General features: G+C 48.9%; 7 protein-coding genes across 7 annotated transcripts; 4 read left to right on the top strand and 3 right to left on the bottom strand.

The window, feature by feature from the left end:
* Window positions 1-528: 528 nt before the first annotated feature.
* Window positions 529-1,586, top strand: FTJAE_3125 (chitin synthase export chaperone; the record flags this gene model as incomplete). The annotated part of the gene is made up of 2 exons (XM_037349389.1): window positions 529-1,341; window positions 1,395-1,586. 2 exons carry the CDS (start codon window positions 529-531, stop codon window positions 1,584-1,586), a joined length of 1,005 nt encoding a protein of 334 aa, XP_037209813.1.
* Window positions 1,587-5,634: 4,048 nt separating this feature from the next.
* FTJAE_3124 (uncharacterized protein) lies at window positions 5,635-8,985 on the top strand (the record flags this gene model as incomplete). Its single annotated transcript, XM_037349388.1, has 2 exons — window positions 5,635-8,843; window positions 8,901-8,985. 2 exons carry the CDS (start codon window positions 5,635-5,637, stop codon window positions 8,983-8,985), a joined length of 3,294 nt encoding a protein of 1,097 aa, XP_037209812.1.
* Window positions 8,986-9,512: 527 nt separating this feature from the next.
* FTJAE_3123 (S-M checkpoint control rad4) lies at window positions 9,513-12,063 on the bottom strand (the record flags this gene model as incomplete). The annotated part of the gene is made up of 2 exons (XM_037349387.1): window positions 9,513-11,894; window positions 11,959-12,063. The coding sequence occupies 2 exons, from the start codon at window positions 12,061-12,063 to the stop codon at window positions 9,513-9,515; spliced, it is 2,487 nt and encodes an 828-aa protein (XP_037209811.1).
* A 1,064-nt stretch (window positions 12,064-13,127) lies between these two features.
* FTJAE_3122 (Defective in cullin neddylation 1) lies at window positions 13,128-15,073 on the top strand (the record flags this gene model as incomplete). The annotated part of the gene is made up of 5 exons (XM_037349386.1): window positions 13,128-13,214; window positions 13,428-13,471; window positions 13,924-14,091; window positions 14,247-14,552; window positions 14,638-15,073. 5 exons carry the CDS (start codon window positions 13,128-13,130, stop codon window positions 15,071-15,073), a joined length of 1,041 nt encoding a protein of 346 aa, XP_037209810.1.
* A 592-nt stretch (window positions 15,074-15,665) lies between these two features.
* FTJAE_3121 (ribosomal MRP17 mitochondrial) lies at window positions 15,666-16,121 on the bottom strand (the record flags this gene model as incomplete). The annotated part of the gene is made up of 3 exons (XM_037349385.1): window positions 15,666-15,966; window positions 16,016-16,047; window positions 16,098-16,121. The coding sequence occupies 3 exons, from the start codon at window positions 16,119-16,121 to the stop codon at window positions 15,666-15,668; spliced, it is 357 nt and encodes a 118-aa protein (XP_037209809.1).
* A 307-nt stretch (window positions 16,122-16,428) lies between these two features.
* On the bottom strand, window positions 16,429-17,563 carry FTJAE_3120 (ribosomal MRP17 mitochondrial; the record flags this gene model as incomplete). Its single annotated transcript, XM_037349384.1, has 2 exons — window positions 16,429-17,392; window positions 17,439-17,563. The coding sequence occupies 2 exons, from the start codon at window positions 17,561-17,563 to the stop codon at window positions 16,429-16,431; spliced, it is 1,089 nt and encodes a 362-aa protein (XP_037209808.1).
* A 394-nt stretch (window positions 17,564-17,957) lies between these two features.
* FTJAE_3119 (DNA repair RAD5) lies at window positions 17,958-23,308 on the top strand (the record flags this gene model as incomplete). The annotated part of the gene is made up of 2 exons (XM_037349382.1): window positions 17,958-21,352; window positions 22,240-23,308. The coding sequence occupies 2 exons, from the start codon at window positions 17,958-17,960 to the stop codon at window positions 23,306-23,308; spliced, it is 4,464 nt and encodes a 1,487-aa protein (XP_037209807.1).
* Window positions 23,309-23,519: the final 211 nt, after the last annotated feature.

Below are 23,519 nucleotides of genomic sequence, written 5' to 3'. Positions count from 1 at the left end.
CATTCGCTTCGATACCTCGAATTAAACCATCGCTGTCGTCGCGTCGCATCGCATCGCATCTGTTTTGTTCTTGGTGTTTTAGATCCGACCGGTTTTCTTGTCTCTCCTCTCGTTTTCAGGTTTGGTTCTTTAGCCGCTAGGTCGAAGAAAGGGGGCGCCGACGAGTCATCGGTCCAGGACGAGACATTTGCTACCCGACCGAGCGAAGTACTCCCCCTTTTACGCAGTAAAGGGTTGTGATTGCATTCCGATCGAAATTTGAGCCCCCTGTAGTTGGGGATATCTCCTAATATTCGCCCTCGAACTTCGACGACGATTGAAAGGATTGGGTCAGCGACTGATTATCGCGCTGAGGGTTTTCGACGACTCGACGACATCGATTCGACGACATAAACGCTCTTCTCGACGACAATCGCTCTGCCACTCGTTATCGCGACATTCGATTCACCGTTCCCCGCACTCTCGCTCACTTTTGGATCTACATAATTCCTGCAACAACAACCGAGCAGTGATCTCTACCCGCCCATCATGTCTGGCTTTGGCGACTTCACTTGGATCTGTGAGACGGCACCTCTGCCACTATGCGCTTCCGTTGGACCTACGCTCCAAGCCACCGGCCGAACTGGTATTCAGCCAGAATGCTATGCACGCAATATCGAACTTGCCAACACCATCATTTTCGAAGGCGCTGCGTCGGTGATGCACATTGTTGCGCTTATTATGACCGTCATTATGATTCTCCACGTCCGTAGCAAGTTCACCGCTGTTGGTCGCAAGGAGATTCTCAGCTTCTTCTACCTCTATATGCTTCTCACTGCCATGTCTCTCATTATCGACGCTGGTGTTGCACCTCCGGGAAGCGACCCGTATCCGTACTTTGTCAGTGTGCAGAATGGGCTTAGCAGTGCAGTTATCACATGTCTCCTGATCAATGGCTTCGTTGGATTCCAATTGTATGAAGATGGAACACCTCTGTCAGTGTGGATGATGCGCATCAGTTCTCTGGCTGCTTTCGCCATCAGCTTCCTAGTCTCTCTCGCGACTTTCAAGAGCTGGGCTGGACTTGGACCTACCAACACTGTTGGACTGTTCGTCGTTCTATATCTCTTGAATGCTGTGCAGCTTTTCGTGTACGTGGCCATGCAGATTCTGCTCGTGACTAGGACACTGCAGGACCGATGGCCTCTTGGCGATATTGCGTTTGGCATCTTCTTTTTTGTGGCTGGTCAGGTCCTTCTCTACGCTTTCAGTTCAAAGATCTGTGTCGCTATCAGCCATTATCTTGACGGCCTGTTCCTTGCGACAGTTTGTAATTTGCTGGGCGTAATGATGGTTTACAAGGTATGTCAAATATGAACCGGAAACTCTGCGGTTCGCTACTAATATTTTAACAGTACTGGGATTCGATCACCAAGGAAGATCTTGAATTCTCGGTTGGCACAAGGATGAACAACTGGGAGGTCAAGGAGCTTCTGCCAGAGGAAGATCGAAGGGCGACTGTCTTTTCGGAGGATCCCTATGCTCGATCCAGCTCCTATGATCTGCCTTACTCGCCAGGCGCGGCACGATACTCGGCCAAGTACTAAACGCTCTGACCACCAGAACAACTTTGACGCCATTAACGAGACTTCATTTTCTTCTGTTTTGATTCAGCGCGTGTCGCGCAGTTCATGGCGCTCTTGTCGAGCGACACGAAACATTGGGCTGTTTTGCTTTTAGAATCCTTACATTGCGCGGCGTTTTTAATGGACTGTATAGGTGTGACCAGCCTGGATGGCCACAACTGGGGGTAACGAAAACCGACGGGCAAATGGAAGGCCTGGGGGAAGCAAGAGACGCTTGTTAATAAGGGGAGGGAACCTTGATGACCAGTCCAGGATGGACAACGACATTGTAGTTGTTGCGAGTTTTGCATATAATGGATCATATAGGTAGTTTATATATTACTGAGACTATACTTGCAACGCTTGCCATGGATTGAATTTTTGATCGTATCGTGGTTCTTGGACTACCAGATGGCTGGCTGGCATGATCTGATCTGATAGTCGGCCAGATAGGCTTATGATACATGAGCTAGACAGGCTTAAGCTGAGCGATCCGTGTTATTATACCGAGTTGGGATTGGTGAGAACGAAGTCTCGTGTCGGTAAGAAACTTTCGGGTTGATATTCGTAGTAGCTTGGCAGAGCATGTTAGTGGAGAGGTCATGTCACTGGACGAATGGATATTCAATTCCCCACCTCCCATCTCGGCCGTCTCCGAAGCCTATCGGCGATGATAATGAAAACCAGGTTATATCCAGGAACTAACTAACATAGGTCTAATATGTGCAAACATATTCGTACATAATCAATTAGTACTGTACTGTGAAGGATGAGATCACAACCAGCTTAGAGACATGTGCCGCACGCGGGACAGGCAACAATATGTATAGGCGATATCGACAAGGAAGTACAACGTAGTATGCATGCATGAATACACAAGAATATTAATAAGTTTAGTTGATGCTCCCCGTCTAGGTAGGTACTGTATCTCTTAACAAGCACTATCGTGTCAGCATGGGACCCGGCGCCACAGGATCAAGGGGGCGTGGAGACGATATACTACAGTGCCGAATTCATTGGACGGTGTCAGCTGGCGTCGCTGGCTTTTATCTTGTTGTGACAAAGTATTGTACTGTGAGAACTCTCGATGGATTGAGTGAGGGTGAAGGGGGCCGGGACGGAATTGGAGGGAGCCAAATCGCACGTAATGTAGCCAACCAACCACGACAACTGAACTAAGGAAACACGACCAGGGCAGCTGCTCGTATATAAGTCCATTCCCTCTGTTATAGAGCTATACTACAGTACTAGTAGTACGCTGGGCTACCGCTACCAAAGTTGGTCGCAGGGAAATAAGGAAGCGCGGAGCCGAACATTATTACCGTCTCCATATATCCGTTTCGGGCTCGAGACTATGTGTAATTTGGTGCAGTGGTATGGACTTAAGATAACTGATTAGTACCAAGGTATAACCTGCGGGTAAATAACAGCGACAGGGTCGCGTATGCGTGTTGCTTAGAACGGAGTCTTGTTGAAGCTCATCGATTCCATCAAGCTCGGATCTTCTCAGGGGGAACCACAAAAAAAGCTCATCGATAAATGCTCTGGACGTTGATGATGAGGCTGACTTGTGATTTCGACTTTCTCTCCTTCCTCGTTCGCTTTAATGCTGGAGTCACCGCGTATAGTTTCCTCGCACGTGATAAGGCACTAGAGCGAAAAAGGCACCGGAAGCAGGGGGTGGCCTGTCGAGTTTTACGTTTTACTCGCTTCGTGCATGGTTCGGTACCGGACGCTGGGTACCTTTTTTATAATGGAGAAGTGAAAGCAGAACCAACAGGTGGAGATTGAATCAAAATGCCTAGGACTTATGTAGCAGCGTAATGTAGTTGATCAGGCGATGTATGTAGCATATGACAGACACGTGCTTGATTGAACATGGGGGAATTTCCTCGATACCTTGGTGCCTAAGTTGGTAAGAAAACGAGAGTTATATTGTCACGTAGGTACTATGACATTTGGTTTCTCAAGTGATGAGGTAGCTTCAACTGCTGTCGAACTCAATTCTTATTCCTTAGCCTCTAGGTACTTTCTTGGGACAAGCTACAGACTAGGTACTAAGATACCAGTCCAACCTCTGTGAGTGGTCGATCGGTGCAAGGGTCCACGAGGATCTAGCGGAAACAAAGCGCGCGAAAGCAGCTGAGACGGGAAATAAGTTAGCAAAGAGGAAAGAAAAGGATCCTCCTACAGACTTGCATTAGTAGGGAGAAGAAAAGAGACTTGCAGTACTTTTCCTCATAAGTCTGGTGCACGTACCTGGCCGCACAACTACCTGATGTAAGGTGAGGTTTGATTTGACACACATGTGCTTTTACGTTTAGGACGGATCCATACCAACCGACCTATACCTCCCAACCTCACGTCGGCAGGTACCTACTAGTTACTAACTCGGCCTACTACTACCGGTAGAGCTAATAGCTTTCTGTAATATGCATTCACACCTTATTCGTGCTCTCCTCTCATTCGCCCCATTGCGGTGGTTTCGGTTGGTTGTTTGCTAGTCCATCCATCCCTCCTAGGTGCCTGCCAGCCCAGGCCAAGTGGTCTAGGTAGGTAGGTACCATACTTAGGTGAGGTGAGATAGCTCATAGGTACTGTAGCACTTCCCTTTCCAGTCAGTCAGTCAGTCAGTCACTCCCGTGTGAGCTTTGTCAAGCAAAATGCATAATAATATTAAACTTACCTTACCTAACCTTACTTTGACCCAAACTCTCTTTCCCTTCCCTCCTCTTCTGCCTAATTATACTATTCCCATTTCATTTTCCTCTTACAGTCAGCCTTTCCCTTTATTACTACTGTATGGCCCTCCACTCCTCCCATTCACTGACTTTGACTGGATTGTCGACTATCTACTACCTACCTTGCTACTACTATCTACCCTCCTTCCCACGTCACTGACACTGACTCTTACCCGATTTTCCTTTACAGTACTTTCCCGCTTGGAGGTGATCGTCTGAGCTTACTCTTATTCGCGAATACTCTTTTTATACTTAATCTATCCGACCTCTTCCTTGTCTACAAGCAATCAATTTTGTCCCTCCTTGTCCTTGCGCACATTATTCTCGGCCCCCAATCCCCCAATCGTGGCCTATCTACGGAGTATCTCCCAGAGAAAAACTTTATCATTCATACCACGCCCGTTCCAAGGCGCATCGCGTACCACAAACTGTGCAACACAGCTGCACCTCCCCTTTACCTCAAAAACACCCTGAAACTATTCGATCGCGTCCTTCTCAGTCAGTGAGGTTGTACCTTTCTGCAGGGGATAGTGAGTGGCCCGCGCTGCGAAACCGTGTGCTCATTTGCGCAACAGCGATCTAATTCCGATTGCAGTTCCGACTGAGCTGGGGTGTTGAATGGCACTTGAGGAGGCCAGCTTCTGTAACCAAAACCCGCTTCTTTTTCGACAGGCCCATGCCCATCGACAGCGGCCGCGAGAAAAAAGAAAGCAATTCGGCCACTAACGAGCTTTGGGTGACAAGGGAATTTGTCACTTTCATGCTTCAGCATTCATGCTAGGCCAGCTCCCTCCCTATTGAACCCACCACTATCATCTTTCCTTAGACCGATACACGCTGGTCGCAACACGCCTCGCTCTATCAGAGTTTCGAGATTTAAATGTATATTTTTTTAATCTCACGCGCTTTCCGCCGCCAAACTCTTTTCCTTTTTTCAGCCTATCACCTCAGCTCGACTTTTGGGGTGATTTAGTCCGATTACAGCCCGCTTTCAGCACGCGCCCCACGACTCTATTTCAGCCTTTGGGCAATCGGATCAGAGCCACTGATTTACATATTCCTGCGACCATCTGCACAACACCTAGGTAGTGAAACGCGTTCGCCCGTCTGCGGCCTGCTCATTTCCTTGAACCAGACGCCGTCACGTGTAACCCAGTAGCGAGTTCATGCATCCAATCATCAAAGCTTCTACTGCTCATACTTCATCTTGATTGATATTGGGATTACCTTGAAGTCTTCTTGTTATTGCAGATCCGTGATAAGCAATTGTTTGAACCATCGGGCCCACGATGGCCACAGGAGAAGATGTCTGGGACTCTCTCCCAGAGGGGGAGCAAAAGTCTGTCTGGGATGAGACAGAACGCAATTTCTGGGTTAACCTTCGCAGCAAGAAGGATGCAGAAAACAAAAAGATTGAGAAGGATTTCCAGCTCTCGATTAACGAAGTCAGATTGAAACTCAGTGACCTTACAGGACAGCGAAGTCAACTGAAAGAATCTCAATCCCGACTGGCTAGGGAACTCGCCAAAGTCGAGGCTGAACTGGCACGCACCACGGATGAGTGCGAGGAGAAGGCCAGTCGACTTGAGCGCATTGAGCAGGACTACCGCGCGTCACGCCAGAAGAGAACAGAAACACTCCATGATATTTGGTTCAAAATGCGTCGATTCTTTAGACAAAAAAGAGGAGAGGATCCTGATGCCCCAGACCATCTCGGACCCGAATCAGAAGGCATTGTTCTACCCGAAATGTTGCCAGAGGTATCCTCAGGCTTCAATGGAACGACCCCACAAGCAGAGCCTACTAATGGAACTGCAGTGGTAGCGGAGAGACCTGAAGAAGAAGAAGACGACGAGGATCGTATGGAAGGCGTTGAGCACCACGATAATAGGGGAGCTGAGAGCCTCGTTGATATTGTTGATGCTGATGGCAATGTGATTGGACCCGTGGAACAGATAGAGCCTTGGAACCAATGGGTTGAGGGTATCCAAGAATTGGAGATCCGAAGACCCGTCAAGATCCGCCGAGGACGACGCTTCAACACTACACATCTTGCAGGCATTTACGAGCGAACTGAGGCGAAGGGGGTCAAATGGCTCTCCTGTATGATTCAAGCGACCGGGGCGATACAGGCCAAGAGGTGCCTGTCTTGCGACAAGAACCAAGGTGCCTTTGACGACTGCATCATTGTCGGCGGGGATCTCTTTCAGAAGTGTGGCAACTGTGAATGGAATCGCCAGGGATGCCATGGTTCCTCAGGAGACACGATTGACATACTGGCATCGAGGGAGAGGGCACAACGGAAGAAGCAGCTGGAGGATGGAGCCCAAGAGACTTCTCCAGACCGATCCTCAGAAACAGTACATCAGACCGTTGAAGTTCAGCCGAGGTCTGAGCAAACAAGTCAACCAGAACCTCGGCGGGTCGATGAACAGATTTCTGTGCCCTATCGGCCACCTTCGCCAAAACCCACTTTACAAAACCCTGAGCTACCGTCTGAGAGACAAGTGGATAGACAAATTGAGAGACAACCCGAGCGACAATACCAAAGGCAACCCGAAAACCAGCCTGAACGACTAGTTGAGCCCCAACCTGCGTCACAAACTGAGCGTCAAGCAGCCTGGACCACTGCACCACAGCCAGAACGGCGCCCTGAACGCCAACCCGAGAAAGTTCCAGATCGACCTAATGAACGGTTCCATGATGTGATCGCTGCAAGGGCCCCAGAACGGACTGTCGAAGTAGCACCAATCCAAATCGCCGAACGCCCTCGTGAAATGTCTCACAGACCAGCCTATGGTGCTCCCCCTGGACCCTCAAGCCGACCGACAACGGCTCCCAGGTCAGATTATGCCCCGGAACGAATGATTGACCCCGTGGACTCGCCCTTACCGACACCAATATATCCTCAATCCAGGCCCCTGGAAACATCACGTTCTGTGCTTCCCTCAGGTGTTCTGCGCCGCAGTCCTCATGAAATCCTCCATCCCTCAACAGAGCTTGATGGCCCTGCCAGAGAATATCGCGGTTCTGATCCAGCTCATATTTCACGAGAGCCTGAGCAAATACACACTCCACAGGAGTATCGCGTGGCTGCTGGTTTTACGCCGGCCAATGTGAGAAGTCGACCTCCATCTAGTGATCGAGGAAGACCAACTCCACCATCTCTGTCCCTGGACCCTTCATCGCAGCCACCTGAATCTCCTCCTGCCCAACCACTGGAAGAGATTACCCGAGAGAACATGGTCCTCAAGAACGACGGAAATGTTTACACCTATCCTGAATGCGTCGCTGGGGTGCCATTGGTCAAGATTAATGAGGAACATCCCTATTGGGAGCCCAACTGGCCCAACGTCAAGACACTTATTGAACCACAGCTTGCTCGATGGCGTGAGAAACACCAGGCTGCCATTGAAGCAGGCCCGAAGCAGGATAAGGGTGGTTCCTCAAAGTATCAAATTGGCAGACAGGTCAACCGTGGTATCAAAATTCTCGAATTCCACGAAAACGGCCCAATCAGTCCCTATCAGTTATTGGGCAAAAAATACATCCAGGCCGGCAAAGGTGGCATAACGTCATACGACACTCTATTTCGCCTTTCAGAGACAATATCGGAGCTTGAAAAGTTCAACCTTGACATATCGCCAGTTGACTGGATGCGACAGCGACTTCACGAACTAATTCAAACGCAGGGACACAACTTCAACCTGCCGCGAACAATTCACGATTTCTATCATGACTCCAAGCTCACCAGTCTTCGGTACAAGCATGGATTCAAGAACATTGGACGTCCTTCAGGAGCCATGAAGGCGCGCTTGAGTCACGGCAGCCCTAGCAATACACCCAAACCTCTCCAAAAGCGGAAGTCTATGCACTCTGTTCCTACTACGCCTCGGGAGGATTCATTTATCAACCACTCTCCTCTTCCTGGCCAGGCACCACCAAGCTACCCAGCACCAGCGCCAGCACCAGCGCCGGTTCCTACCCCTGGGCCCCAGCCAGCATTCAGCACCCACCTCAACAAGAAGCCGAAATACATGCCCCCTACACATGGAAGCCCCGTACATGACGAATTTCACTTCGAGGCTTGGTCCGACACAGATTCATGCAGTGGAGGTAGCATCACTAAGTACGACTGGCGGCTTGCTGTAGTCAAGAATCGGTTGTATACCAGCCACATCAATGTCACTCAGTATTGGACCTGGGTTGGTCAGATACAATGTTTCCAACACCAAGTACTCAAAGATGTGAAGCCAGCGAAATGGGGCTTGTTTAGGGACGAGATTGATTTCCACGTCAACCTCACAGAGATTGAGGAGATGGAATGGAGTATCGAAGCACTTCGTGTTCACATCATTATGAAAAAGGATGCCGGAGAGCTTGCTGCGGATGGCAAGCCTCGAGGCGATGTCATGGCGTCTTTTCCAAGAGCACGTACAATGCGCCGCTTCCTGTTCTTCTGTCGAGAAAGGGGTATGAAAATGGCTAAGAGAGCCCCGTAAGTGAAGCCCCCGAGAACAATTGTGACAAGGTTGGGAACTGACCTGGATAATAGTGAGCAACTCAATAACATGTGGGATTCCATGGTTTCTGAACAATTGCCCGGTCGAGGCGATTCTAATCAACAGCTGGTGGAATAAATTTTGTTGACCGCAAGCTACCGTCTTCGAGGGACAAAGATAGCCCTATTCTATCTGCCCCCCTTTTAATCAGGATCTGACTTGTTTCATTCCTATCGTTTCTAGTATTTGTCTTTACTCATAGAGGATATCACTTCGCACCAAGCCAACACTGGACTTTGTGTGCTCACGGAAAGATTGTTTTTCTTGGCTCGGGGTTAAAGGATGGAAAAGAGAACTTGATGGGTGGAAAGGAAAAGCTGTTTATTAGAGAAGAGCTCTCTCATATTACATACTATACCTTGCATCGATTAGACTGAACAAATGGCCTCAATTTCCTTTTAATTCTTTCGTGGCCAATAGACCAAGTGTTTCGCAACGTGCCGCCGAAATCAGTGTAAGCACAAGCATTACACGATAGGGTTCATCTGCAGGAGAGATCGTGATACTTGTGGCAAATATCGTATTCTTCCTGAATCAAGCAGACCGTTTATACTGAACTCCGAACAGATTATGAAGTATATACATCCTTTTCTACATATTCATCCCTATCGTTTTCTCAATGTTCGCGTTGGTCCTGGCCCTATATTTTGCGTTGCTGTGGACGCTGCTGCCTTCACCTCGACACCACCGCTGCCCATCATGCGACTCATCAGAGCAGCTCGACACTCCTTCGCCTTATCGTCGCGATATTCCAACTGCGTTGCTGGGGGCTCGGATTCTTGGTTTTCTGGATCTTTGTCCTCATCGCCAAATACGTCGTGGAGCTCAGCCGCCGAGCGCGAGGCAACACTACTGGCATTGGAGGCATTGCTGATGGCACGGCCGAATAGCTGACGCTTGCGAGGTCTCGGAGCTGGCTGTTCGGTTTCATCGGAGGCGAAGGAGGGGAGATTTGGTGTTGTGGTCTCTATGAGTGAGGTGAGTTTTGAAGAGAGGGCCTGGCGCTCTGCGGCTTTAGCGCGAAGACGAGCTTGCTCTGCGTTTTCCTGTTGTTTTGCTTGCTTTATATTTTCTTGTGGAGTTGGAAGATTGTCTGTTGTTTCCTCAGTGCGAGAAGTTGTAGTATTAGCATTGCTCGTGGGATCAGAGCGAGTACGAGGCAATGCGGTGTGTTTGGTGGGCGATGGAGATCTGTTTAGACGTGCTTGAGGAACCTCAGCAAGAGGTGAGTCAAAGTCTTTGTCCTTAGGGAGAGTATTGGTTGTTGTTTGGTGAGTGCGTGCTGTCACAAAGTCTGGTGAGATGACCGAGGCAGGTTTGGCAGTCATTTTTCGAGAGACCTTTTCAGGTGAATCATGATCAAATGCCGAGGTATCGACGCCAGCGCCGTGTGGAGGTTTCGTGATATGACTTTTAGTTGACTTGGACACCGGTTCTGAGCGAGTGCGCTGCATGGACTTCTCACGCAATCGTGTCTCAGGGGCGGTTCTAGAGGTTGGTTTAAGTTCAGGCTGAGATGTATCCGAGTATCGTTCTTTAATCTCAGGAAATATGTAATCGTCGAGAGGGACCTTGAAGCCTGTACGGATACATTCCCAGAACCAATCTGCTGAAACAACAGGAATGCTCCATTTAAGAGCCACGCGCAACTTCTCCTTGCGCATAGAAGTGATGTCCTTGCAAACCAGGACGCTTGTAGTTTTACGAAACTCTCCATCAAACTTAGCTCCTAGCTGAACAGCGGCTCTAGCAACTTGATTGAGCTCGATTCCTGTGAAAGCAGCACTGCATATGATAAGATCTGAAAACGCTGGTATGGGGAAGAAGGTGAAGGGTCGACCGAGGACATGTTCTCCGGGATCAAAGTATTGCTTGTTGTGAAGGCACTTTTCGATATAGTATTCTGTTACAACATGGAGGTTATCGTAAGTTTCCTGAGGGTGAGTGTCAGGCTGAGATGTCTGAGGAACAATCAGAAACCGGCTGCGGGGTGGCTTTGGAGTTCTTCCCAGAGCGGCTTCATGCAATGAAGAGCAGATAGTTGCCCCGAGGGTGACGAGCGTTTGCTCTAGGACGGAGGTTCTTTGTGCGTTGAATCCATGTATGTAAAAGAAACAGTTCCCAAAAATGCCCTGATCTTCTTCTGGGACTACAGGAGCTGGTGGCTCCGGCTGAGCTTCTGCACGCTGTGGCTGTTGGACCTGAGCCTGGTTTCCGTCTTCCTTGTTTTCCTGAGCGAAGGAATAATCTCTTGACGTTGATCGACCGAGAATATCGCCCCAGATGTTATTACGCTGTGAACCGAGCTTCATGCTGGCAGTCTTCCTGAGCTTCCTAGGGCCCTCCTCAGCGCCACCTGCAATGGCAGACTTGGATCGCTTACTCATTGTACGTTTCAGTTCTCTTGTAACCCATGCGCCCTTCCCTTGCTCCTCGGGAGGTAATGTCGGGTCAAATTTGGCTTCTTCCAGGATCATCCTTCGAGAGATAGATTGTTCAAGCCAGGCGAGGGTGACTGGGTGAATGCCCCATGCTCTGGCTGCAGTATATTTCTTGCCTTCTGGTTTGTTGACGATTAGGTGTGTGCACCGTCTCGTCAAGTCGCCTGTATATAAGCCTCCATTCGATGTGATTTTATTTGCAATTTCGTCCCTCTGGTCGCCGAAACCAGTCAGACAAATCAGCAGTGAATCTCTTGCTGGCTCTCCTCGTTGTGGCTGGACTGTAGGATCGATGCCTCGCTTCTCTAGGGGTTTCAGTTGGTGCTTATTCTCGAGCTGCCGATAGTCGATCTCTTCGTCGTTCTTCCATATCTCGCTAAGTTCCTCGATCCAGGCGGCATCCATTGCCTTGATATCGGGGCGTTCACGAGCGACATGGCGATATTTGGGTGTGTCGTAGTCACCAACAATAAGATGGGTTACGTCGGGTGTGAGATCGTATTTATGAATACCACCAAGCTCGGCAACTTTGGAAGCGATGCTGGTCTAGGCATCATGGGTCAGTAAACAGGACTCATGATGATGACTGACGAGTCTGAACGGTACTTACACGATGCTCAGCAGGAATACTTGTACAGCAGACGACCATGCCCTTGAGAGGTTCTGCTGGATCTATTTGTATGTCTTCCTCTTCGTTCGTATGAGGTGAGGCCATCTTCAGTCCCTTTTGTCTGGCGGTTGCTGTGGTGTTGCAACTTGGACCGTCGGAGCTTGTGATTTTAATCGATATCAATCTTTTTGGGAACGCGTCGTGAACCAAAACCGCGTCAAGTGCTTAGACTGGGCCCAGACGTCATGACACAGGCGGGGGCTCTCACTATATGGATATGTGCACTATACATATCCACTGTAAGTCGCTGAAACTAGAGCTAAAAGAGATAAAATACAGTGCGGAACCACCAACGCCCATCATAGATGGATGACAACTTCATCTCTACTGGAATACTTAAAAGATAGAATCATCTGAATTTGGCACGAGATTTTCTGTTAATTAGAAATTTCAACTCAAGTGCTATACAAGGTAGTTCGTAGACTCACGTGCGAAATAACCCTTCCAGAACTCAATCGAACTATAACTCGACTACTGGCTCAGAGCCGATAATCGGATTTTAGGGGTTTTTATGCTCATCATTCACGAAACTCCAAAGAAAAATTGAATAGATAATTCGAGGTGTATTATGAACGTTATTTTTTACAGTCAGAATTTCTTTATCACAAGTGTGATCCAACCAAGGGATCAAAGACATCTCATATCATACCTAGGTACCTATATAAGTGAATAACGGATACACCCGTAAGGCATCTACAGCCAAGCCCCGCTCGTCACCTAAACTTCAACCCCACCATCAGCTAAGATCACAGCCTTGTCGCGAAGTGAAAGCTCAACCCCTCCATCTACACTTCTTCTTCGTCTCCAACAACAACTTTCCGCCTTCCCTCTCGAACTGAACTCGATCGCAGCGGCGCATCTTCCGCATGGGGAACTCCTTCCGATAAACGCTCCCTCATCCTCCTACCCTCACTCTGCGCCATCTTACCACGACCGAACCAAGCATCTTCACCGTTCGATCACCACTAGGAGCCTAACCCCGAGCATCCTCCGTGGAACAGTTCGACCCTGCCGGCCGACGCTCGAGTATCCCAACAACCCGCTTGACGACTCGATTTCCATATCCTTAGAGAGCCTTGCCAACTAGCCACAAATCCAAAGCCGTCAAGATGCCTCCACCATCCGCTGCCCAGCAGAAGGTTCTCATCGCCCAGTTCGTAGCTCTGACTGGTCAATCAGAGCGACAGGCTACCCGTGTACGTATTTTCCGTGTTCACCTTCCTTACCTATGCCGATCATCGCGAACCAAGCTGGTCCTTGACACGGATAAACCTCATGACAACCTACTGCTCTACACGGCATGGCTTGGGCTATGGGTGCATCGGCCTGTGTTTCAGCGGCGCCTATTTAGCCAGGAGTTGTATCATCATGATTGTACGGCATTGCGTTGCTAACATCCACTTTAATAGTACCTCAAGAATGCCGGGTTCAAGCTCAACGAAGCTGTCGATACGTAAGTTACTGCCGTCTTTTTCTATTCTTTATGCTTGTCATGATACACGTCGCCTATGTCCACTGGTACAATGCTCCCTGCTACATCCGGATACGGATATGTCTATATTGAGCAGCTTCCGACTATTGTTTGCCCATTGTATCCATCCTGTCACTGTCGCCTGGCCCACTATTGCCCGTCTCATTTGCAAAGTATGACCGACAAAGACGCCGATAGTCTTAGACAAGGTTACTTGTAGATCTGGTGCTATTGAGGGGTCTTGAATACGTTACCTTCAGGCCATGTGGTGCTTATGCTTCTATCAAATTCCCAGATGAGAACCATGGGAATCTTGAAGTTGTTGGCACCCATGATAGGGCTTGTACAGATGCCTCTTACGTTGTTACAAAACTTTCAACCCCTCCTATTCTTCAGAGCCCTTGCCCATTCGGCGCTTTGTGACCTTAATATAGTCACTCAAGCACAGTCCGGCCAGCTAAGAAGATGGGATGGAAAAGTTTCAAGAAGCGCATCAAGACCGGGGTTCCTATCTTATCCTCTACCAAGGAGGCCGGCAAAGATACCCCTCGACCGTCTCATCAGACGGAATCTGAACAAACACGAACGGATTCGAAATCTCGGTATATCACCTTGGTGTCCAATAGTTGTGTTTGTGTTGGCTGAGATGGCCACAGCAGCACGCATAGTTATTGTTGGCCATTGCACTGGCCCTTTGCTCAGAACCCTTCGCTATTTCAACAATACCTTGCGATATCGACTGACATATATCGAATAGGTTCTTTTCATCCAATGGAGACACTAAAGGCCCATCGCCTCTGGAAGTATCGCTAGACAAGCTATTTACTCAACTGCAAGGTATTTTGGTCCTCCAGTTCGTCAAGTTCACTAGCTTATATCTTCAACTAGACTCTAGCGATGAAAAAGACAAACTGGAGCTCGACTCTACAATGTCATACCTCACTGAGAAGCTGCAAGTCAACATCGAAAACGCTGAGCTACTTGTTGCGCTTGAACTTCTCCAGGCTCCATCTGTGGGCGTCATTACCAGAAAAGGTTACGTTGATGGCTGGAAAGTGACTGGGTAAGATTGCACTCAAGCCTGTTATTGACGCCGAATGCAATATATGGGCAGACTCCTTTGTGAATTCATTGCTGATTTGGTACAGAGCTGGAACGACACATCAAGAGCATGCCGCCCATCTCCGGAAACTGACCAAATCCCTCTCTTCTGACCCGACGCTATTCAAGAAGGTTTATAGACATACCTTTGTTGCTGGTCGAGATGGCGACCAGAAAGCACTGAACGTTGAGACTGCGGTCGTTTACTGGGATATCCTATTTGCCCCTCCGGGAATGGAGTGGAAGACACCAAACCGCAACTGGCTGGAATTGTGGAAGTCCTTCCTCAATGCCAAATGGACTCGTTCGGTCAACAAAGACATGTGGAACATGACACTCGAGTTTGCCCTCAAGTCTTTATCTGACGAGTCACTATCATTTTGGAATGAGGATGGCGCCTGGCCAAGTGTGATTGACGATTTTGTGGATTGGTGTCGTGAGCAAGGCATTGGTAAGGCCGATGGCATGGACGTTGACAACTAGGGAAGCGGCACACACATTGGCTCATAACACGAAACGGAGCCCATGGAAGACATGGGCTCCTACAACTCCGATTCCAATATCCACATGCCACTGTATACAGGCAGGGTACATCGTTTAGGCGCCAACCGAACGCATGGGAAGCGGGTCGCGTTTCGAGAAGGACGGCGTTAACCAAGAGCACCCGGACCATCGGTGTGGTTGTAATTGATGACTTATGATAGACATGCAGTAACAGAATAGAACAGCTTCATGTTACCAGTCCTTCTGTGTGATTTTGTGTCTTGAACCCTCGATGAGATTCGTCCACCTATTAGGTCCTCGAAAACGTGACAAGTACATAATGAGACGAATAATAGTTTGGAGCTTTATAATATTTCATACAACCATGGCCACTGTCTTTAGACGCAGCGTCTTTTTTGTACACAGCATCGTGTGATGCCTGAGCATAGGGCCGAGTCTTTTCTCGGACTCTGACACCCACACTCTCATTTGAGAATCGTCCATGTATCCTACAAGAAGATTTCCTGCTCCTTCGTTGTCGGTATTAAAGCCGTTTGTCATCCATTTATATCTTCAAATCTTTCCTTCTCCCCTATGCCTCACTGCCAGTCGTCTTCCACTTGGGTGGTCCAAATCTAGCTAATGACTCAAGCTTTCCGTCTCCGAGCTTGACATGTGCGGCGCGAATCATACGGGGCTCAAGGCGCAATGTGTTTCGTACGTCTTGGTGAACCTTTGAGGCAGCATCGTATCGCATGACGAAGTAATGGCCGTGTGTGTGCTTCATCTGATGCACTGAGATAGGCTTCGGTAGGGAGAAGACACCCCAGTTGGCGAGACCGCGGACGACACCGCCATTCTTGAGGACGAGGGAACCGACGGTTTGGGCGATTCTGCGTTGGTTAGCTAGGATCGGTGGATGATTCGATGTGAGGAACGCACTCCTTCACCTCGGAGAGGCTGCCCGGTCGGACCTAATTTCGGTTAGCTCGAATACATGTGCAGAGAAGGAAGGGGCTCGTACAATTGCGATTAATTCGTAGAGCATCTTGGTGATGACATCTACAGAAAGAATGATGTTGTCGCGGAATATTTCGATGTCGTCCAAGCTGGCTGAATTTCTGGCGGATCTCGAATTTTGGGCTCCGAGGATTAGCCATTTCGACAGCGGGAGCTCATGGCATGTGGGGGGCATTTAGATAGGTAGGTATCTGTTCAACAACACAATGCATTCACTGTTGGATTATGGTCGATTTCATCGTCATTCATAATATTCTAAACACGATGCCTTCTATGTTACAGGCTTTTCGATATAGTACAGTCGAGGCAGATCTCGAGATTGGTGGTTTTACATATTAGATTCGCTCCTTAGACAGGGCCTGCCAGATACTCCACGGCAGTTTCCAGCCAGCTGTCTTGACAGCGAATGGGTTGAAATTTGCTTGCTCTAGACGTTGCAAGTACTGTGCCGAAGGGATAGCTTCAAGAAGCACTCCAAATCCCTGTCGGATCTCTCTCAATGTGTCGTTCCCCTCGGTATAGAAATGCTCAGCTTCTCCCTGATGCTCGAATTCGTGACCTGGATCCTCTCCTGCCTTGAGCCGCTTGAGCATCTCTCGGGCCGTGATGAGGTGGTCATTGGCTCGTGTCGCGACCTGGAATACAGCATCTTGAAGTCCGGGTGCATTGGGTCCTTGCCTAAAGACCTCCTCTTCTTTAACACCTGCTTCAGCCATGGCATCCAATGGTAGAAGAAGCGCAGGCTCCCGCACAGCTGGAACCTGACCAGAAGGTGTATTTACTGGAGGGGGAGGTGCCGCCAGAATAGGGATACCACGCAGGACCGCAGCGATACCGCAGGCCTTTCCGATATGACTTGCGAGATGGTCGACATGCATTGATCTCAGTGGAAGTGATGCCAATGTCGTGTACATGAGAGTCGAATATGTATTCTCAGCATACTCCTCCAAGCTCGCCAAATTAGCAAAAGGCCTGTTTGTCATATGCTTTTCTCTGGTTTTTATTAATCTTGAGATCCAAAATTTTATGGATTTCTTGGTAGAATTGCCATCACGGGCCTCCAGATCTTGTAGGCCTTTGTGAAGGAGGATGCAAATGGGTTCGCGAGGGGGACGACCCGCGAAAGTGTTGTCAATGGATTCTTGCCAGAACTTCATTCGGAAGGATCCAATCGTAGGGTTAGAAACGAGCTCAGGGAGGCGAACGAGCTCAAGGTTGAGGGTACGGAGAGCAGCGTAGGTGTCTTGTACTGGAGAGGGGACAAAGCGGCGAATGAGATGAGCATCATAGTCGCTATTTCTGAGAGCTGTCAGAGTAGATCCTTGAATTTTACGATTGAGCTTACTGTAATTGTGTCAAGCAGTATCTTCTCGCAGATTCAACATCAGCATCTGTGATATATGTTCGACGACATGTTCGGGCTTGGGTGAAGCCCCGAAGGCTCTGGCCCAATATTCTTGGGCGATACATTGTAGAATGATGAGTCCTCAACGATTGTTAAAGTACAATTGTGTTTCAAACCCTGTTATCATCTCAATAACAATGCAATTGATCGTGATACAGTGAACATGACGGTCGTACGACTTAGACACGGCCACCCATAGACGTCGGATTTCCAATCGCCTTCAGTGAATTTTTCATGACGTCGAGCTCTACCGCGCCACAGAATCAGCCACATCAATTAACACGAAATGACGAGATGGAAGGAACCACTTAAACACGGGATCAGGTGACACTTCCACGCGCAGTCGCGCCTGCAGGGGTTTGTCGCGTCTCCCAGAAAGTCCAGCTCCGACCTGAAAGAGCTCATTTGGGGGGCTTCAACATTTTTGGCCAAACGCTCTATGAGAAAAGGTCTTTAGTCATGACACTTTCTTACCAACCAAAGCGCCCTGATGATCATTTAGATCCAGAACCTCCCGCGAAAAGAAGAAGGTTTTTTGCAGACCCAGACGAACTTTCTTCAGACCCTGTCTCTCATGACCATTCCCCACTACCGCAACCGAAACGGTTCTTTAAAGATGCAGACGATATCGAGGAAGAAGATGAATACAAAGATGATTTAGACGAAATACACGACGACGATATCCCTGTAACGTCTCCGTCGCGGCCACCGACGCTCCAACAGGAGTCGTCTGTCTCCTTTGATCAAGAGACATTCGAGGCTTTCGTCGGTGACAAGGTCTCTACTGACGTTCTCTCGGCCATAAGAGACCACTGCGGAAACGACCTCGAACGAGCGGTTAATATGTACTTTGATGGAACATACAAGAAATTTGTAAAGAAGCCATCATGGAAAGCACCCTTAAGGCCTGCCCCTACCGCCAGCTCCAGTCGGTCGCCAAGCGCCCCCAACGAACGCATACCAAGTATCAAGACAAGCCAAAGAATGCCGAAACAACGATACATAGGAGCGTTTGGTGTTGAAGGATGGGCTACAAGAAGCGGAGTTAACGTGTTGAAGCACGGCGATATCGTGAAAATCGAGCGACAAAAGTTACAGCCACCCCAATCTGTCAGAGGGAAGGGGAAAATCGGACAAGTTACACCTTCACGAGGATTTGCCGCCGCTGCTGCGAGGCGAGTCGATGTTATCGTGCGCTTCACCACTCAAAACGGATCAGAAGTTGGGCGGCTAGCGAAGGAGACAGCGAATTGGGTTTCGGCTCTAATCGACGAAAAGGTGTGCAAATTCGAAGGAACTGTGGTCTACGCCCCTGAGAGACTCCGAACGAACGACACGATTTTCCTACAATTGCGATGCTCATTGCTTGACTCTGCCTTTTTCAACCGCTCATTCAAACTCGCCGACGACCGATCGACTGCTTTCTTCGAGCAAAACGAGACAAACGATGAGAAAACGCTTCGACTGCGACAAGTCGCTCTGGTCAAATTGTTTCAAGAGATCAATTTACAGCCCACTATGTCGAATGATGCTGCCAAAGATGGCCGCAAGGGGCTACTCCAAGCTGCCGAGCAAGACGAACAGAAGCAAAAGGAGGCGAAGAAGGCCAATGGGGATACGAATGGAACCGGCAAAGAAGCGGGCTCGTCCCAGTCATCAGAGACTGAGGAAGGAGAAGAGCTGGAACAGGATCAGCTCGATGCGCTTTACAAGAAGGCCCAGTCCTTCGATTTCAGCACCCCAGAAGCCGAGCCAGCAGATACCTTTGCCATGACACTGCGGTCATACCAGAAACAAGCGCTGCACTGGATGATGGCAAAAGAGAAGGACGAGAAAAGCAACCGGGAGCCATCCATGCACCCTCTTTGGGAGGAGTACGATTGGCCATTGAAAGATGTCGATGATAAAAACGTACCTCAGGTCGAGGGGCAGCCGAAGTTCTACGTTAATCCGTACTCTGGCGACTTGTCCCTTGACTTCCCAATTCAAGAACAACATTGTCTGGGTGGTATTCTTGCCGACGAAATGGGTCTTGGCAAGACCATCCAAATGCTAAGCTTGGTGCATACGCACAGATCCGAGATCGCACTTGAAGCTCGCCGAGCAGCTGTTGAGCTCTCTAGCGTGAATCAGCTTACTAGACTGGGCAAGAACTCAGAATCGGTGCTTGATGCGCCATGCACAACGTTGGTGGTTGCACCCATGTCGCTACTGTCGCAATGGCAAAGTGAAGCGGTGAAGGCTTCCAAGGACGGAACGATGAAGATTGAGTTATACTACGGCAACGAGAAGTCGAGTAATCTGCAGGCACTCTGCTGTGCTTCCAATGCGTCCAACGCTCCGGACCTGGTGATTACCAGTTATGGAGTTGTTCTATCCGAATTCAGTAGCATAGCTGCCAGAAAAGGAGACAAGAGCTTTCACAATGGGCTCTTCTCCCTGAAGTTCTTCCGCATTATTATCGACGAGGCACACCATATCAAGAACAGATCATCCAAGACTGCAAAGGCTTGCTATGAAATATCCGCCTACCATAGATGGGCTCTGACAGGAACCCCCATCGTCAACAAACTAGAAGATTTGTTTAGTCTTGTCAGATTCCTAGGCGTGGAGCCTTGGAACAACTTTTCGTTCTGGCGAACATTTATTACTGTGCCGTTCGAATCGGGAGACTTCATGCGGGCCTTGGATGTTGTGCAAACAGTGCTAGAGCCTCTCGTCTTACGACGTACAAAGGACATGAAAACGCCCGACGGCAAACCGCTTGTGCTCCTACCACCTAAGCAAGTCGAAATTGTCGATGTGGAGCTGTCGGAAACGGAACGAGATGTGTATAGTTACATCTTCAACAAAGCGAAACGAACTTTTTCGCAGAACGTTGAAGCGGGTACTGTCATGAAAGCCTTTACCACCATCTTCGCACAGATCCTGCGTCTTCGCCAATCTTGCTGTCATCCCATTCTCGTCCGCAATCGTGATCTTGTGGCAGATGAAGAAGAAGCCGGAGCTGCTGCTGATGCGGCTGCTGGACTGGCAGATGATATGGACCTTGAGTCGCTCATCACTTCTTTCACGGCAGAGACAGATGAGGCTTCGAAGGAGACTAACCAGACCTTCGGTGCTCACGCCTTGGAACAAATACGTGATGAGGCTGAGAATGAATGCCCTCTATGTTTTGAAGAGCCGATGAATGATCAGGCCGTGACTGGGTGTTGGCACTCTGCATGTAAAAAGTGCTTGCTTGATTATATCAAGCATCAGGTTGGTAAGGGCGAAGTACCTCGATGTTTCAGTTGTCGTGAGCCGATCAACCAACGTGACCTGTTTGAGGTCATTCGACACGATGATGATCCTGATATGATGATGTCGAAGAAGCCCAAGATCAGCCTGCAACGGGTTGGTGTCAATGCTTCTTCAGCAAAGGTTGTTGCACTGATGTCTGAGTTGCGGAAGCTGAGACGGGAACATCCCAAGATGAAGTCTGTGGTGTTCTCTCAGTTCACGTCTTTTCTCAGCCTTATCGAGCCAGCCCTCACCCGTGCGAACATCAAATTCCTGCGACTTGACGGATCTATGGCCCAAAAAGCTCGAGCGGCTGTACTTGACGAGTTTACCGAGAGAAAAGGGTTCACGATCCTGTTGCTAAGTTTGCGTGCAGGAGGTGTCGGGTTGAATCTGACGAGCGCTGGCCGAGTATTCATGATGGATCCCTGGTGGAGTTTTGCGGTCGAGGCTCAGGCCATCGATCGAGTACACAGAATGGGACAAGAGTCGGAAGTACAAGTCAAGAGATTTGTGGTCAAGGAAAGTGTGGAGGAGAGGATGCTAAAGGTCCAGGAGCGGAAGAAGTTCATGTGAGTCTTACTGATGGAGAGAGTATCAGGGCGCAGCTAACATTTGAAACAGTGCAACTTCTTTGGGCATGATGAGCGATGAAGAGAAAAAGCTCCAACGTATCGAAGATATCAAGGAGCTATTGAGCTAGAAGGAGCGCATATATCTGCTGCATGCATTGCTTGGTTTGTTTGTTTCTGCAAGTTTCTCATTGCTAGACATGATGGCTGTGGCATGAATGCATTTGCAAGGCGTCTGGGACATGAATGGGATACGTACAATAGTATAGAGGGCATGAAAATAGCAGGCAGCCTGTTTGACAAGATAGATAGTCTAGGTCGTGGCGAGACCTCAAGGAGTTTGGCTGGCTGGGTTCCAAATTGAGATCAGAGAACACCAGCATCTGATGAACAAGCCTGACATGAAGTTTCAATCACGATAGTTTAGGCATTTAAAAATACATGAAACTTAATCATCTCTTCTAGTCAGGTCTTTATATTTTGAGGGACAAGACGATCATTTGGTACTGAATTCTGGTCATGGCCATGTCTCAGCGCGGTCATGTTCCTGTATTGCCGCAAGAGGCGCGTGACCAAAGGCTCATAAATGTATCATCTTCAGTCTCAACCATCACGAACCTGACGCGACTCACCTGACTTGGTACCTCATGGGTACATACAAAATCACTATAAGATTCAGCTTTGACATGTTTAAATAGTTGAGTTTCCGCCGGGTGGCTGCTGTCACTATGGCAGTCTTGTGTCACAGAGTATACATCCTTATATAGGCGACTGCATATCCGCTACACAAGTCGTTCGCCTGGTTATTCTGCACTTGCTCTCTATCATTTAGTCTCTCTGTTAGCGTTCTTTTAGCATATTTACAACCTGGATAACCCTTCGTCAAGGTCTGGAGAAGTAGTCGAGGGACAAAGCAACGACGTTGCTGCAGCTCACGACTCGATCTCTCAAAAGGACCCAGAGATCAAACAAGAGTTTGAGGACAAGCTAGAAGAGACACAAGTTGGTGAGGTTGAAGCCGATACAAAATCTGTACCCAAGGACAATCTTAAAGACCAAGACGACGAATACGATAGCGACGACGAGCATCATCTTTGCTCCATACTTCTCTACTTTATATCAAAGACTCTTCTGAACCATCTCAGAGACGAATCTGAAGACATACCAATGGACCGCTTTGCCGAACAGTTATTTGGTCGCCAGGACCAGTCTTCACGTTCTCGACCTCCTGAGGATCCCAGCTTCATGGAGACATTCGCAAAGAACTTGGCCAAATCCGCCGCCAAGTCTGCCGCCAGAAAAGCCATGGGTCAATCATCCTCTGAGAAGCGAACTCGAGATGGCACACGAAGCGGAAACCAGATCAACCCTGAAGATTTCCGTGGTGTAGCTGAGTTCGTTCTCGGTATGCTTGGCGGGAAGAATGAACAGTCTCGAAGAGACGACGATCGTAAGAAGGATAAGAAGAGGAAGAGAGATAAGGATAAGGATAGGAGCAGAGAGGCACCGAGGAGTAGATACGTTGAAGATGACGGTGATAAGTATGGATCTGATAAAGAACGTCGAAAGAGACGTCGCCACCGCGTTACCTTTGCAGAACCATACTACGAATCTCCTCGTCCAGAAGAGACTTACTATGCTCAACCCTACGAGCCTCGTCGCGACGAAGACAAAGAAGAGCGCCGCCGCCGTCGTCGTCAACGTCGATACAAGCGCGACCTAGATCTCAAGACCCTCAAGACAGAGTTGGAGGCCATGTCGAGCACTATAATCTCTTTGAACGCAAGAGGCGCCAAACATCGAGACTGTGAGTTTTACGATCGCTTTGTGAGAAAGGGCGGGAGGTTGCAGGATGTCATTGGGAGCACGTTGGGACAGATCAGGGGGGTCATGGAGGGTGAGGTTGAGGCTGAGGAGAGAAGACGACGGAGAGACCGGAGGAGGGAGATGCGATGATGTTCATTGGTGCAAGGTTGAGGGTTTGTTATTTTTATTGTTGTGTCTTTGCAAACGTGCTAGGCAATCTTCTAGAATTCATATGTGTTACGGCAAAGAATGTTGTCAAGTTTGATGGACTGCATGAGGAATCGGTGCCTTGCAGATGTTTGATAGGGTGCTTGCTTGCATGTACATATAGACTAGGGAGCCATTGGCATTTGTAGGGATG

This window comes from Fusarium tjaetaba (genome assembly GCF_013396195.1).
Source record: "Fusarium tjaetaba strain NRRL 66243 chromosome Unknown NRRL66243_c0000062, whole genome shotgun sequence".
NCBI lineage: Eukaryota > Fungi > Ascomycota > Sordariomycetes > Hypocreales > Nectriaceae > Fusarium > Fusarium tjaetaba.
The sequence above is the reverse complement of the archived record's forward strand: the minus strand, read 5'-3'. Positions and strand labels throughout refer to the sequence as shown.